The sequence below is a fragment of the Xiphophorus hellerii genome, chromosome 8 (genome assembly GCF_003331165.1).
Source record: "Xiphophorus hellerii strain 12219 chromosome 8, Xiphophorus_hellerii-4.1, whole genome shotgun sequence".
Classification (NCBI taxonomy): Eukaryota; Metazoa; Chordata; class Actinopteri; order Cyprinodontiformes; family Poeciliidae; genus Xiphophorus; species Xiphophorus hellerii.
The window spans coordinates 20,812,894-20,826,590 of record NC_045679.1 but is presented as its reverse complement, the minus strand read 5'-3'; the positions used below and the strand labels follow the sequence as shown (position 1 = coordinate 20,826,590).

General features: G+C 38.6%; 3 protein-coding genes across 9 annotated transcripts in view; 2 read left to right on the top strand and 1 right to left on the bottom strand.

Moving 5' to 3' along the window:
- The first annotated feature begins 742 nt into the window (after positions 1 to 742).
- Positions 743 to 6,205, top strand: kyat1 (kynurenine aminotransferase 1). Of its 2 annotated transcripts, none has more exons than XM_032570083.1 (13): positions 743 to 953; positions 1,055 to 1,113; positions 1,956 to 2,103; positions 2,261 to 2,410; positions 3,437 to 3,523; positions 3,621 to 3,743; positions 3,852 to 3,972; positions 4,044 to 4,120; positions 4,195 to 4,284; positions 4,816 to 5,002; positions 5,107 to 5,183; positions 5,275 to 5,361; positions 5,470 to 6,205. In XM_032570083.1, the coding sequence occupies exons 2-13, from the start codon at positions 1,061 to 1,063 to the stop codon at positions 5,527 to 5,529; spliced, it is 1,260 nt and encodes a 419-aa protein (XP_032425974.1). In that variant the 5' UTR covers positions 743 to 953; positions 1,055 to 1,060; the 3' UTR covers positions 5,530 to 6,205. The 2 variants fall into 2 exon arrangements, with proteins under 2 accessions (XP_032425974.1, XP_032425973.1); XM_032570082.1 differs by having other exon boundaries at positions 743 to 967.
- A 164-nt stretch (positions 6,206 to 6,369) lies between these two features.
- On the top strand, positions 6,370 to 10,120 carry spout1 (SPOUT domain containing methyltransferase 1). Of its 4 annotated transcripts, none has more exons than XM_032570087.1 (12): positions 6,371 to 6,491; positions 6,573 to 6,612; positions 7,374 to 7,487; positions 7,564 to 7,723; positions 7,805 to 7,894; positions 7,975 to 8,024; positions 8,778 to 8,908; positions 8,992 to 9,064; positions 9,167 to 9,265; positions 9,356 to 9,458; positions 9,607 to 9,754; positions 9,861 to 10,120. In XM_032570087.1, exons 1-12 carry the CDS (start codon positions 6,444 to 6,446, stop codon positions 9,936 to 9,938), a joined length of 1,134 nt encoding a protein of 377 aa, XP_032425978.1. In that variant the 5' UTR covers positions 6,371 to 6,443; the 3' UTR covers positions 9,939 to 10,120. The 4 variants fall into 4 exon arrangements, with proteins under 4 accessions (XP_032425975.1, XP_032425978.1, XP_032425977.1 ...); XM_032570086.1 differs by having other exon boundaries at positions 9,140 to 9,265; XM_032570084.1 differs by having other exon boundaries at positions 6,370 to 6,491; positions 9,140 to 9,265; positions 9,607 to 10,120.
- A 206-nt stretch (positions 10,121 to 10,326) lies between these two features.
- Positions 10,327 to 13,697, bottom strand: part of st6galnac6 (ST6 (alpha-N-acetyl-neuraminyl-2,3-beta-galactosyl-1,3)-N-acetylgalactosaminide alpha-2,6-sialyltransferase 6) — a 7,616-nt gene continuing 4,245 nt past the window's right edge. For 2 of the 3 annotated variants that reach the window (XM_032570092.1, XM_032570090.1), the window contains one exon: positions 10,327 to 12,916. In XM_032570092.1, the coding sequence (XP_032425983.1) occupies positions 12,730 to 12,916 (187 nt within the window). In that variant the 3' untranslated portion in view covers positions 10,327 to 12,729. The remainder of the gene's footprint in view (positions 12,917 to 13,697) is intronic. The other variant, XM_032570091.1, reaches the window with a different exon arrangement.

Below are 13,697 nucleotides of genomic sequence, written 5' to 3'. Positions count from 1 at the left end.
AATTGCCATGAAATTACCACAAGTCAATAACTTGATGTGGCATTTATTTAAGAGTTTTCTTAATTCCTTCATTGTGTATGTTTTTCTTTGTTGTTTTTTTGTTATTTTGTCAGTCTGATGTAGAACAATCTGCCATTACTTAAATGTAAACTTTGTATTTTAGATTATGAAATAATACATTGAGAACTCTGGAAATTTAAGTCTTGAAAAGTCTATGATTTCTATGTGGAAGATGTATAGGAGGCCTGTGCTACACTTCCCATAGCCAGCTGTTAGTGGTGTCATTAAAGTGCTACACCATCTCATCTTTTGTGTTGGTGTAGCTGAAAAAAGAAAAAATGCTCACCGCACCTTTTATTACTCAATCTGGGAACTACTACAACCTCTGGATGGAGATGATTGTGCAAAGAAGGATCCTTCATAAAATCAAAAAAAATGGTGGACAATCTTGAGCATCTTCTTTATGAGACAGTCATACATCAACAAATCGTCTTCAGTTGAAGACTTTACGACATCTTTATAAAAGAAAAAATGTGAGTTATAAATGCACTTCATTTCCCTTGGGATCAATAAAGTATTTTTTGAATCGGAATATTCCAACATTTTTTGTCGATTTTAGGGGCCCGTGTCTGAACTCAAGTCTAACTTTCACGTTTTAAACAGATTTTTTTTAGCAATAACCTGGTGCTGAACCTGGCTGCGCGCGCCTTGTGATGGGCGGGGCCAATGTTTGTCTCCGCCCACAAAGGAAGCAAAAACAAAAACAAGAAGGTCGAAGCGAAGTTGCTGATGCAGCTGTACTCCTGTCAGCACCAGGGTGTCTGAGAAAGTTTGAATCTTCGGTTCAGTGTCAGCTTCACGTCGATGCTATGCTGTCTGGAATAATGTGCAGCCATTCATGGGAATAATCAGGATTTTGGCTCCTTATTTGACTCTGATTCGTCCTAATTTAGGTCAGAATCATAAGGTCAGCATTTCTTTACTTATCAAAGGAAGAAATTACGATATGTTTTGCATATTAATATGGAGGATTTAAAATATGCATTTATTTCAGCTAATCATGGCCAGACGACTTTATGCGAGCAGAACAATCGGTGTGGATAAGAACGTTTGGTGAGTAATTATGAGTAAACTCATAATTGATATCAAACTACTGCATGCATGAAAGAAGAATAACAAAATTATTAACAGAACACAAATTTATCGTGTGGTACAAGCGATACCGTTTTGCCTGATCATGTCAATACTTGTGGACGACTAAGTGAGTATTATGCGACCTGTCACTCATAATGAATCACCTTGCATCTTTCAATTCAGCTCTAATTTATTCACTCCAAAGTGAAATTATACGTTAATATGTAAAATACAAACGAATTGGGTATTAGTAAACAGGTATTCATGGGCTAATATTTGTAAGAAGCGTGCAAATAATATTATACTTCAGAACAATATTAGATTTCAGAAACGTTTTAAACCGCTGATGAGCTAAAAGAGCCATCTGATTGGCGGAGCAGAAGGCGGAACACAGAAAGGGTCAAAGTCCCGTGAATGTACAACCTCGAAGATGGTAATGAGAAAAGTCTTTACCTTATATACTGTAAATGTCAGGACAGCAACTGTAGCAGAAAGAAATGTGTTCCTAGAGTAATCTCAGATTGTTTTTAAAAGCAAAGCTCTGTTGGATTTGGGGTATCAGTGCTTAGTGTTGACTAATGGTAATCATACAGTTATACTTAGACAATTACTTTTTATTTCACCTCTATTTTTATCCTTTTTTAAATGTATTTATTTATAATTTCTCAGAATTAAACAACCAAGACGGACAACACGAATAAACGACCGAGACTCAAAACTGATATGGCTGTAAATAATGAGCAGATCTTCTACGTATTACGCTGTAAAACGTCATAATCTGTTAAAAAATGAACACTGCTTGACCTGTTTTGCACCAACAGGGTTGAATTCACACAGCTGGCTGCAGATTACAAAGCTGTGAACCTCGGACAGGGATTTCCCGACTTCTCCCCGCCGCAGTTTGTTCAGGATGCTTTCTGTAAGGCTGTGAGCGGAGGACCCCAGATGCACCAGTATACCAGAGCTTTTGTAAGCAGAAATGTTAGCTTAGGTTGATGACTGTCGATCTGTAGAGGCTGAAAAACAAATATGCTTAGAATTTTGGTATTTGTCTGGAAATTTTCAGCTGTTAATCACATGTTAAAAGGGGAAGGGATTTTCATTTGTTTCACTTTCTGTCGAACAGGGCCATCCTCGTCTGGTAAAAAGTCTCGCTAAATTCTTCAGCCGGATCGTTGGGCAGGAGATCGACCCCTTTGAAGACGTCTTGGTCACAGTTGGAGCTTATCAGGCTCTTTTCTGTGCATTTCAGGCTCTGATTGATGATGGAGATGAAGTATGGCCCTTTTTGTGACCCTTACATTTTCTGTATGTTTGAATGATTCAGCAGTTAGATTACTCTCAGGTTTATATGCACAGCACCCTGAAAATGCATCTGTATCCAGAAAATTGGTTTAAAAATTTATTTTATGCAAAAGAAATTTACTTTAATTGAGGCTCTTTTTACTCTTTTGACCCCAGTTGCCTTCAGAAGTTCCAAAATTAGTGGAGTTCACCTGCACAGAATTTAATTTTAGTAAAAGTATAGCTGTTTTGTGAAGGCCTCTGAGGTTTGCCAGAGGCAGTACCGTATCATAAACACGAGATGAAGATTATTGTGAAGTTTAAATCAGGGTAGGACTTAAAAAAATCCTAAAGAAAAGGAGCAGGTTAAAAAAATGCATTCCCAAAAAACTAATAGGTCCAATGAAGGTCCTGTTTTTTTTAGGTAAGTAGGAAATCCATGTGGAAAAAGGTTCTCCTGTCTAATGAGACCAAAACTAAACTTTGTTGTCCCTCAAATGAAATGCTGTCTTGAGGAAACTAACACTGCATCCTCAATACACAATTGGTTTAAACTGTTGTGTGTGTGTGTGTGATCTTTTCAGCTAATTGTAAGTTTTTCTTTTCAGAGTAATGCTTTTGTTCAGTATGATCACATAAAGATCATCTTACGACAACTCTGAACATACAACCGTAACCACAAGATTAAAGCATATCAATGTGTCAGAACGATCTAGTCAAAGTCCACACATAAATCTGATGAATCTTTGGGAAGACTTGAAAATGAATGTTCACAAATATTCGTCATCCAATCTAACTAAGCCCAAGCTAAACTTGTGGCTTGTTCAGATTATGGCTTTAATTAAGCGAAGTATTGAGTTGGAAGAACTGATTCATCAGATTTTTAGCTGTCAGACTTTTTAAAAATGACAGATTACAAGTATAAGGAGAATTATTACTTGTGCTAGGTGTTGTGTAAATAAATATCTGTAGAAACGTTTTTGTTATGAACCACAACTGATGGGATTTTATCCTTCAGGTGATAATTGTGGAGCCGTTCTTTGATTGCTACCAGCCGATGGTTCTGATGGCGGGAGGGACCGCGGTGTATGTGCCGCTGAGACCGGTAAATGGTTAAATCTGAAGGACCTGATGTCTCTGAGCTCCTTTGGACGCTCGTGTTTGACATGTGAGAGACATTTTGTTTTTGTCACTAACCTTAGAAAGGGGGCAGCACTGTCCTGTCAAGTGGAGACTGGGTTCTGTCGGCTGAGGAGCTCGCCAGCAAAATCACTCCCCGCACAAAAGCCATCGTTATCAACACTCCCAACAACCCTTTAGGCAAGGTGGGATTTTTGATGCCCACTCTGCTAGGAAACCCGAGCTCTTCGCAAACATCCCTTTCAACACGGAGGTGAAAAAATAAACGTAATGAGTGAGTTCTGGGTTTACAGGTTTACAAGGTTGAGGAACTGCAGATGATTGCCGACTTGTGCATTAAACACGATCTGCTGTGCTTCAGCGACGAGGTGTACGAGTGGCTCACTTACGACGGAGCCAAGCACGTAAAGATAGGTGAGACACGAGCACGGCTTCAACTCAACCTCATCAAACACACATTCATCAGCCGCTTGTGTTTCTGACAGCCAGCCTTCCTGGGATGTGGGAACGAACCGTAACAGTGGGCAGTGCTGGGAAAACTTTTAGTGCTACTGGCTGGAAGGTAACACACAGGCTGTTATCATTTAGAGTTTCTGCTGTTAATTGTTTTGTAATTAATACTATCTCTGGTTTTAGGTTGGCTGGGCTATAAGTTCAGGAAAACTTATCAAACACATGAAAATCATCCATCAGAACTCGGTGTATCACTGTGCAACAGCAGCTCAGGTAACTCCATGGACAAACATTGATCCATATGATGACATACAGCAGCATACTAATTTCTTCAAAGCAATAATGTTGAGTTTTAGTAATTGAGGCCTTGGGCCCTGTATGTTTTTGCCCCCCTCTCCCTCCGCTTCAACACTCCCACTTTGAATAAATGAATCTTTTATTAGGTAACTACAGAACATAGTAAGTTTGAGGGATCATTTATCCCTTTAGTTAGCCTGTGTTGGAGCACGGGCTTATCTACAACATGCAGGACATCGGCCCTTAAGTACCAGAACTGGACAGCATTGACTTCCAAGTTTCCCTGTGAAGGAGTTAGCTGTACATTGGTTGCAGCATGTCTTCAGAATGTGGATGGAACTTGGATGAAGTTGACACAGGCATCTTTTGAGAGATGCCTGTGTCCTTTTCCATCAGAAACTTCTTGAAAGTTCCTTTAAAAAAATCAGTTTTTAAACACAATTTTTCTAGCATTATTCGTATCTCTAGCGTTTTTTTAAATTCTCGACTCATCCCGTTGTCACCCAGGAAGCCGTATCCCACGGATTCGACCGCGAGTACGAGCTGTTCGGGACTCCAGAGAGCTACTTCCAGCAGCTGCCTGCGATGCTGCACCAAAAGAGGCAGAAGGTGGCCTCGTGTCTGCGTAGTGTGGGCCTGCAGCCAGTCATGCCAGAGGGAGGATACTTTATGATCACAGACATCTCCTCTGTCCGTGAGTGACAAGCAAACATCTAAGCTGGACGCTTTGCATCCGGCGGGCGTTTATTTGGGCTTCCTAATGAATGTTTACCTGAGTCTTTTCTTCCTTTTGAACAGATGTGGATCTAAACGATGAGAGCACCAAGAATGAAAGTTACGATTTTAGATTTGTCAAATGGTTGATTAAGGAAAAGGTAAAGTCTAGTAGATATTATTTAAAAAATTCATATGTTTGTTTTTTTCAAATTTTTTTAGTACCTATTTTTTTTATTTGTTTTTATCAAGGGGTTAGCGACAATCCCAGTCTCTGCTTTCTTCAGTCCAGAACACAGCAAAGAGTTTGACAAATACATCCGCTTCTGTTTCGTTAAGGTAAATACAGCCACTTTGATCAAAACTGATGGTCTTTTCTTTTTCACTTGTCAATTCTCTCAATCAGAAAAATTTTGTTGTGTTGTTGTTTGTGTTTTCTTTAAACAGGAAGACTCCACACTGGAAGCAGCGGAAGAGATCTTAAGAAAGTGGAGTCAAAAAGAATGAAATTTACCGTCCATCATCCATGTTTTCTAGAGCAACCTACTGAAAACTGTTCAGGAATCATGTTTATGTTTGTGTTTGTCCTCGGTCAAAGTTTTTCACACCACTGAAAGTTTAATAAAGCATTCAGCAAACAGTTGTTCTGTGTTCACATTATGCTTGTGATGATTATAGCTGCTAAGTGATTTCACTCATTGTTTTTTGACAATTACTTGTGTGGAGATTCTAGTTATTTTTGTCGCTGATCTTTGTGTATTTTTTTGAGAGGATGTTGAATGCTAGAGTTTCACATTGTCACATACTGGCACAATCTGTAACAATTGTTACAGATTTTTAATTTTATGAACGCATGTCCTATTTAGCATCCTTGGTTTTTTTTAAATGTATCAACTACACAAATACTTTTTTTCCAACAAAAAAGGGAAAAAAAATTGTCTATTGCAAACTGTATGTTTTAATTACATTTTTATCAAAGAATTCCAATTCTGTCCTATAAATGTTAAATAATTATTCCCCTCAAAGATGTTAAAAGCACTGTTATGTGTGTATGACTCCCTGTGTTTGATCTGTTTTATCGGCGTACGCGCACACTGCTGCACACTAAACTAACCATAAACATGTAAGACTGACTAAGCTGGTCAACCAATCTCAATAGAAAAAAAGTCAATTTGTTAATAAACTACATTTTCTTTATTTGGTCGAGGTTTAACTGAATTGATTCGACATAATAGAATTTAATTCTTGAGTGACGTTCTGGTCGACACTCCATACCAGTCGGTGGCGGTAATGCACCAATTTTGCCGTTTGCCAACCACCAAAACACATCAAAGAAGAAATGATTTGACTTTTATTTTATGCGGAAGTCAACCCGGAAGTAAATAAACCCACGTGTAGATATTGACTGTAGATGTTGAAAAATGTCGACCAATAGTGCAGAGAAAAGACCTAAACCTCCGTCCTCTCAGGTACTGATATAATATAATTAACACGTTAGTGTGAGTCATTGTTATTGTCATCTGTTTTAATGTATGCCTGATTTATTTCAGTTCGGGGACCAGATTCCCTGGAAGAGAAGGAAAGCAGAATGTGAGTAGAAGCTAACTGTGCTAACAGCTGCATGTTCACTAGGTTTCACTAGTGGCAGGCTAAAAAACATTGGTTTAGCATTATCTGAAATACTCTAGTTGTGATAATACGCATAGCCCACGTTTTATAATACAAGACTTCAAGTCACTTGAAGTAGCACCATCAAGCGCCACAAGTTTGAACTCATGTCAGTAAAGATGAAATGGATAACAGCAGAATATGAGGTCAAAGCTATTTGAGGCAATTCATTTCTAAATAATAGGATCCTTTCTATACACAAATGGGTAAAACGATATATAAAGTGCATAATGTTAAACGTATGGTTGATTTGTAGCTTAACATTTGTTTGATGGGTGTTTATCGTTTTGATATTATAAAATAACTGATTAACAGATTTAGGAACTGTCAGACTTATTAGACCATTTCCATGTACATTTTCCTCTACCATTTAGCCTCGTGTAGCTTTCAGGTGAGGTTGTTTGCTCTTAAGGAGTGCCACAAGGTATTGTTTTCCCACCATTCCCTTTTATTCTGTACACCTCAGAATTCTAGTAGAAATCAAAGTGCTGTCTTCCATCATGCTATAGAGAATAAAACGTCTTCTGTCATATGTTGGTGTAGGATCTTCTGAGACAACGACTTAAAGAAGCTCAATTTTGGCACATAAACCTGTCAAAATATATTTCATTGAAATAAATTCTCTTAAAAATGATCTGTATTATAATTCTAAGATAACTGTAAACTGTTTTTGTCCCCAACAGTAAAGGAGAAACACAAGCAGTGGAAAAATGCTAAACTCATCAAACGGTTGGAGAAGCAGAAACAGCAAGAGACTGCAGAAAGAGCGGAGCAGGAGGAAAGCCAGAGTAAAAAAGGTAATAGTCGTCATTTACTGATTATCAGTCATTATCGGCTCAGGTGGCCGTAAACAGACGGGGACGTGTTTTTCAGGTCGAGCTTACACGGTGAGCGTGGCCCTTCCGGGCTCCGTCCTGGACAACGCTCAGTCCCCTGAGCTCCGGACGTACCTGGCGGGGCAGATCGCCCGAGCCTGCGTCGTGTTCAACGTCGACGAGATCGTCGTGTTCGACGAGCAGGGGGAAGATGTCAAGTAAGCGGTCCGGGAGGAAAAAATTGAATGTAAATACTATTTACACTATCAGAATGCAAAGTGATGCTGTTTTTGCTCCAGGAGTGTCGAAGGAGAATTCAAAGGTGTTGGAAAGAAGGGCCATGCATGTATTCAGCTTGCCAGAATCCTTCAGTACATGGAGTGTCCGCAGTAAGTGTTTAAACGGTTAGATCAGTAACTATTGCTGTTTACTCCTCGATTTGTCACGTACAGCTCCTGTTCTCCACCAGGTATTTGCGCAAGTGGTTCTTCCCGGTGCACAAAGACTTACAATATGCAGGTAATTTTAAACCCATGATCATTTTTAAGTGATTTATTTTGAATGTACCATATGTGAAGGTCTGAGATTGTAGGTGTCTTGTAGACAGATGTGAGATGGCCAACCCAAACAGCACAATAGCAGACTGTTTCTGTTAAACATATGCTGACTGTTGCCAACAATGAAACCTACTTGCATAGTACAAAATTTCCTCTGGATGTGGATCAACTAAACACACCAGTTTAGTGTGTGTTTAGTGAAAGTTGAAAGCCTTCAACTTTCTGATGGTTTAAAAACATCTGAAGTATTTACATGATTGAATTCCATACAGTCTGTTTGTGGGGCATTTTAAAGTATAAATTCAAACATTCAGTGAATTTAGTGCAAATATTTATATCAATGTCAGCCTTTATTTAGGATGCCTGTACATTTCTAAATGAATAGCAAGCCAAAGGACAAATACTTGAATAGGGAGGAGAGATTCATAAGTGAATAGATGAAGGAAAAATATGGAAGATGCAGGCAGAGCTACTTGCTAGGATTAAACAGATGAAAGGAGAGATGTGTGTCAAGTTAGATGGATTCATATGTGCACACATGCATAGATGGTTGTTTAGGCTTGTAGAACTACAAGGAAGGAGGGTGTTGTTAGATTATCTGTCAGAGGGTTTTTCTGTTTAAACCTCTAACACTAGTGACAAAAACTGCATTGGAATCATAGTAAATGTGCAAAAACAACATTGTTTCAAGTCAGTCCATGTTATTTTCCACTAGGTTTGCTTAATCCTCTGGACAGTCCTCATCACATGAGGATAGACGAAGAGTCAGAGTACCGGGAAGGAAGAGTCCTCAACAAGCCGCCGAAACAAGGAAAGGGTTCGTTGGTGAACTGCGGAATGAGAAAGGTGACTTTGACACAACTGTTAGTCTGAATTTGGCAAGTGAGAGATTAAGCAGGTCTGACTGTGTTATCAAATGCTGTCTCCAGGACGTGCGGATTGATAAACAACTTCAGCCAGATCTGCGAGTTACAGTGAAACTTACTAAGACACAGAATCAAGGTAGGTTTTCCCCGTTGGAGTATGCTGTACTTTATTCATCCATTGCAGTGTAACACAAATAGAACATCAGTTCAGTGTTTGTCCATGTGTGTGCGCGCACAGAAAGCAGACTTTATAAAGGTGTCGTCGTGGCGCCTCATGTTCCCAGAACAGAAGGTGGTCTCTACTGGGGGTACACGGTCCGCCTGGCATCCTGCCTGAGTATGTGCCTCTTTTTTTTCTTTTTAAATCCTGTGACTTAAATCCTGCAAAACGTGTAGAAAAATTCTCGCTGTTGGCTGTTTTTTGCAGGTTCAGTTTTCACTGAGAGTCCCTTTAAAGAAGGGTATGACCTGACAGCTGGCACCTCAGAGAGAGGCAGCAGCGTGGACCAAGTCATTCTGTCACCATTCAAGTAGGTTCAAAGCTCTTTAAATGATTAGGTCAGTTGGCCATGTGCTTTAAAATCAGCATGCTTGCATGTAAATTTATTCGTCAAGCATCTATAGTATTTAGTGTTAACATCCTGCCAATTAGTGACATTCCCTCCATCCCCTCTTCAGGCACCTTTTGGTGGTTTTTGGAGGTCTTCAGGGTTTGGAAGCCAGCCTGGATGCAGACCAAAACCTGGATGTGACCGACCCCAGCGTCTTGTTTGACCTCTACCTTAATACATGTCCAGATCAGGGCAGCAGAACCATTAGAACAGAGGTAAAATGTGAAAATAGACGGATAAAGAGAAGCCAACTGCACTGTAAACATAATGACAAAGTTTCCATTTTCGCTCAGTATTGTAATTTAATCTTTCTGTTAACAGGAAGCTATTCTAATCTCCATGGCAGCACTGAGACAGAAGATCACAGCTGCTTTTTCAGAAGATTCCAGTAGTTCATGAAAAATACTGTAAACACATCTTTGTGTAGCATATCTGAGAATTACCTTCTGTAAATAGACATCGACTTAATTGACCAGTCTTAAGTTTTTTTCTCTGTTATGCAGTGGAAACTGAACATGGTTTGTGCGTTGTCTGTCTTAACAATGCTTTGATGAACAGTTCTGAAACAAAAACAAAACACACTGAAGTTTTAAATTTTTTGAGCAAGAACCCAAAATATATCTACAGAGAGAAAAGATGATCAATTCTAAATTGAGCTTCAGTACCTTGCACAATAATCTCCTTGAATGCATCTCATGTTTTCAGCCTAACAGTCATTACACACTCATTCGGAGGTTGTCTGGATGGTAGACATGCATCTTAAAAAGAAAATTTGAAGCAAAGTTAATACAGTCTGCAGCAAATTCTTCCTTTATTATGGATATAATCTTTGTGGAAACATAATTTACAGTAGTATGAAGTGCTGCTCTTTACCAGTCACATAAAAATGAAAGACAAAAAAAACAAAGATATCTGCCTTCTCTGTTCTGAAAGTGGTTAAAAACAATTATTTCTGTCTCTTATATCACCATAATTTTAATATTTAATTGGATTTTGATACCAGATAAAAATCACACTTTTCATAACCAACAAATGACTTTCAGCAAAACATGACTGGATTTGAAGAACTAAAGCACAAGGATGGTCATCAGCTACTCCTAAAAGGCAATATGGTTAGAAAATGCAATCCTCCAACTAAACCTCCCTTCTAATTTCTTGAACTGAACAAAGCACTGAAATAAACCTTTATGGAATACATTCTGGTTGCATGCACTTAAAACTTTGGCCAGTTTCAAATGTCAATGGATGCATTAGTTCCCACTTGTGGCAAAAATATTTAACTGAAGTTAGTTAGGTCTGGGTTGTTGTAAAACTACAATGTTGTCCAGTTCAACATGCGCCTGCTCTAAACCACAGTGTTTGGGCTGCTGTGTTGTCTCATAAGGCTCCGCTATGATTGGCCTGTCGGCTGAATTGGACATCTGTCTTTGGCAGCTATTTTAGAATATGATCTCTTTATAACAGTGATGAAAACTACTTAAATTATTGTGTCGTAAACCACTTGATGATTTTGGACTAAAGGAACTTGCTGATATAATCCTCCAACATCGAAAAACATTTAAATACATAAAAATATAAAGATGTGTACAACCTTTTAAATTAGTCATTTTCTATGTACAAAATTTCAGTCAGACAGCACTATGTGGCACACAGATGCAGCGAGGAAGTTTACACACACATTCATTGGAATGAACACATTATTTTGGGGTTTTAAATGAGGTTACCCTTTTTTTTCCAGGGTGGAATGATTATTACCACACATAACCTGATTTATTTTATCAAAAAATAAATCTAACTTGTGTTTTTACTAGACTCTATTAAATATAAATCTTCCAAACTATTAAGTAAGTGATCATGATTGGCTGTAATAGTTTCAAACATTCAAGCATTGACATGTTTATTACTGGATAGTCCTATACTGGTAACAATGGGGCAGTCCAATGAACTCAGTCCAAAAAAGAATCAACACCTAGAGAAGCTAAATGTTTTCTGGAGAACGCTTTACGGGCAGATGAGACAAAGAATGAGACAAGGCAAGGCTTCTAAACCAAACTGCACCAGCTGTCTAGCCTCAGGATGTGGGGTTGTTTAGCTGCCAACACACAAAGTGGAAGGAATTTTTAAGAATCAATTTTCCTGGATTTTACCATTCAATAAATGCACATCAAAACCTACTTTGTAATAGCCAACTTGCTAACATCAACCTTGTGGAAGAGTCTTCCCAAAGCTGTGACCTCGGTAGTATTGAAAATGTGCAAACTTTATTTAAATCTGTTGGGTTCCTGCTAGGGATGCACAGATTTATCGGTGTCGATTTCCTCAATTTTGGGAAATCGGCGATCGGCCAATTTTTACATGTGAAGCTGATCTTAACCACCGATTTGATCTACCTCGGCAAAAGTATGTATATCAACTGTTATCTTCTTCTGCTCTACTGTGAGAGAGGTTTGACTAGCAGACTGGCCCACCAGATCAGATCTATATGTTTACAGTTAACAATAGTCATCTCACTGTTGGCAACTCATCAACTTTCTTGCTACATTTAGCAACATTTTGGACAAAAAAAATTGGCATCAGGCAAAATCGCAATTGGCAGGTCAGGATTTTTAATAGATCGGTGATCGGCCAGAAAACTGCAATTGGTGCGCACCTAGTTCCTGGACAGAGCTGCCTTTTTAAGCAAACTATAGCAGTTCTGCATAAAGAGTGAATATCCAGCAAGCATTATGCTAGGATCTTGTTAACAGTTACAAAACGTATGTAATGACATGGGAGCGTCAAGCAGTTACTACAGAGGGTGTATGTAAACATTTGAGCTTGTGTGTATAATTCTGACTCTGTGGCTCCACCCAGATTTGCCAGAAAACTTGGAAGGAGTTTGTTGTGAAGTCCCTTCACCCTGAGAAAAAAATATGCTCCAAATTAAACCTCAAACTGATGACATTCATGCCGCTGGTGTGTAAACTTTCTGACTACAATTGACAGTGCTCCAAAAGCCATACAAGTTTAGTACCTGAAATCAGAAATGGAAACACTTCCACACATCTTCATCATCATTAACTGAAGATTTCCCGTATCTTCACCATCTTTGCCGGATAAAAGCATTTGTGACGCCTCGTTTTGAGATCACCGTGAACTTGTAATCCGCTGTGCTCGTCTGCTTCTTGGCTGTACAGCTGCTCACCAAGTCTCACCACTTGGGGCTGGTGAACGTGATGTTATACAGCTTGGCCCAGCGGGCAAACACCTGTTTCTCTGTGATGAAACGATGGTGGTGTCCCCTGCGGTTGTTTTCATTCTGAAGGTACGTTGCACATTCGTCAGACTCCCTGGGTTTGTAGTAGTGGTAGGGCATCTTCTTGGACCCCGGCTTTCTTCTGGAAAGATGGCAATAACAGTACTATTTAGGTAAACGTTAGATAGGAAATGATTTTTGATTAGAAATTACCTGACGAACTGACCAGAAACTAAAGTTCTGATGGTTTTTCAATGGAAGTTTTTTGGTAAGGACTGCTCATTAATTAGCGTTTTTGCAAATGCGCCAGAATTAGCAAAAAAGGCTATTTTTCATCTGTTATCCCTGGGCGAGTAATTTGTCTCACTAAATACAGAGGTTATACAAAAGAGGTTAAAATGACTTACCTACACAAATTTTGTCAATAAATACAATCAATACCAACAGTAACTACAAAGCAAACAAGACTATTATAAAAAAAATACCAGGATTTAAAACTAAATTAATATTTAAGCTAATATAAGATGCTATGTTATCACCTCTGGGACCATTTTGCCTGTTTTCATCTGTAGATCTGTGTAATGCCGACTGCTCCCTCTCACAGAGTGTGTTATCACGTCTGCTTTTAATATAAATTAATGATTGAATATGACAAACAGAATCTGTATACTTCAAATGAATGAATGATACAATGTTCTAGCAACAGGATATAATAATTTATTTTGAATTATATATTTTTCCCCATTATGAGGTGTGCAGTAATATCAATGAGCAATAGTCTTTATTTTCAAGAAAATGAAGTTTTAATCTTTGTTGTTTGTAACATGATCTTACTAAATTTGTATATTACCGTTCATGTAGTGAAATACTGCTTTGTAGTCTTAAACTAGCTTCAAGAAAAAAAAACACTATACACTGTTGAG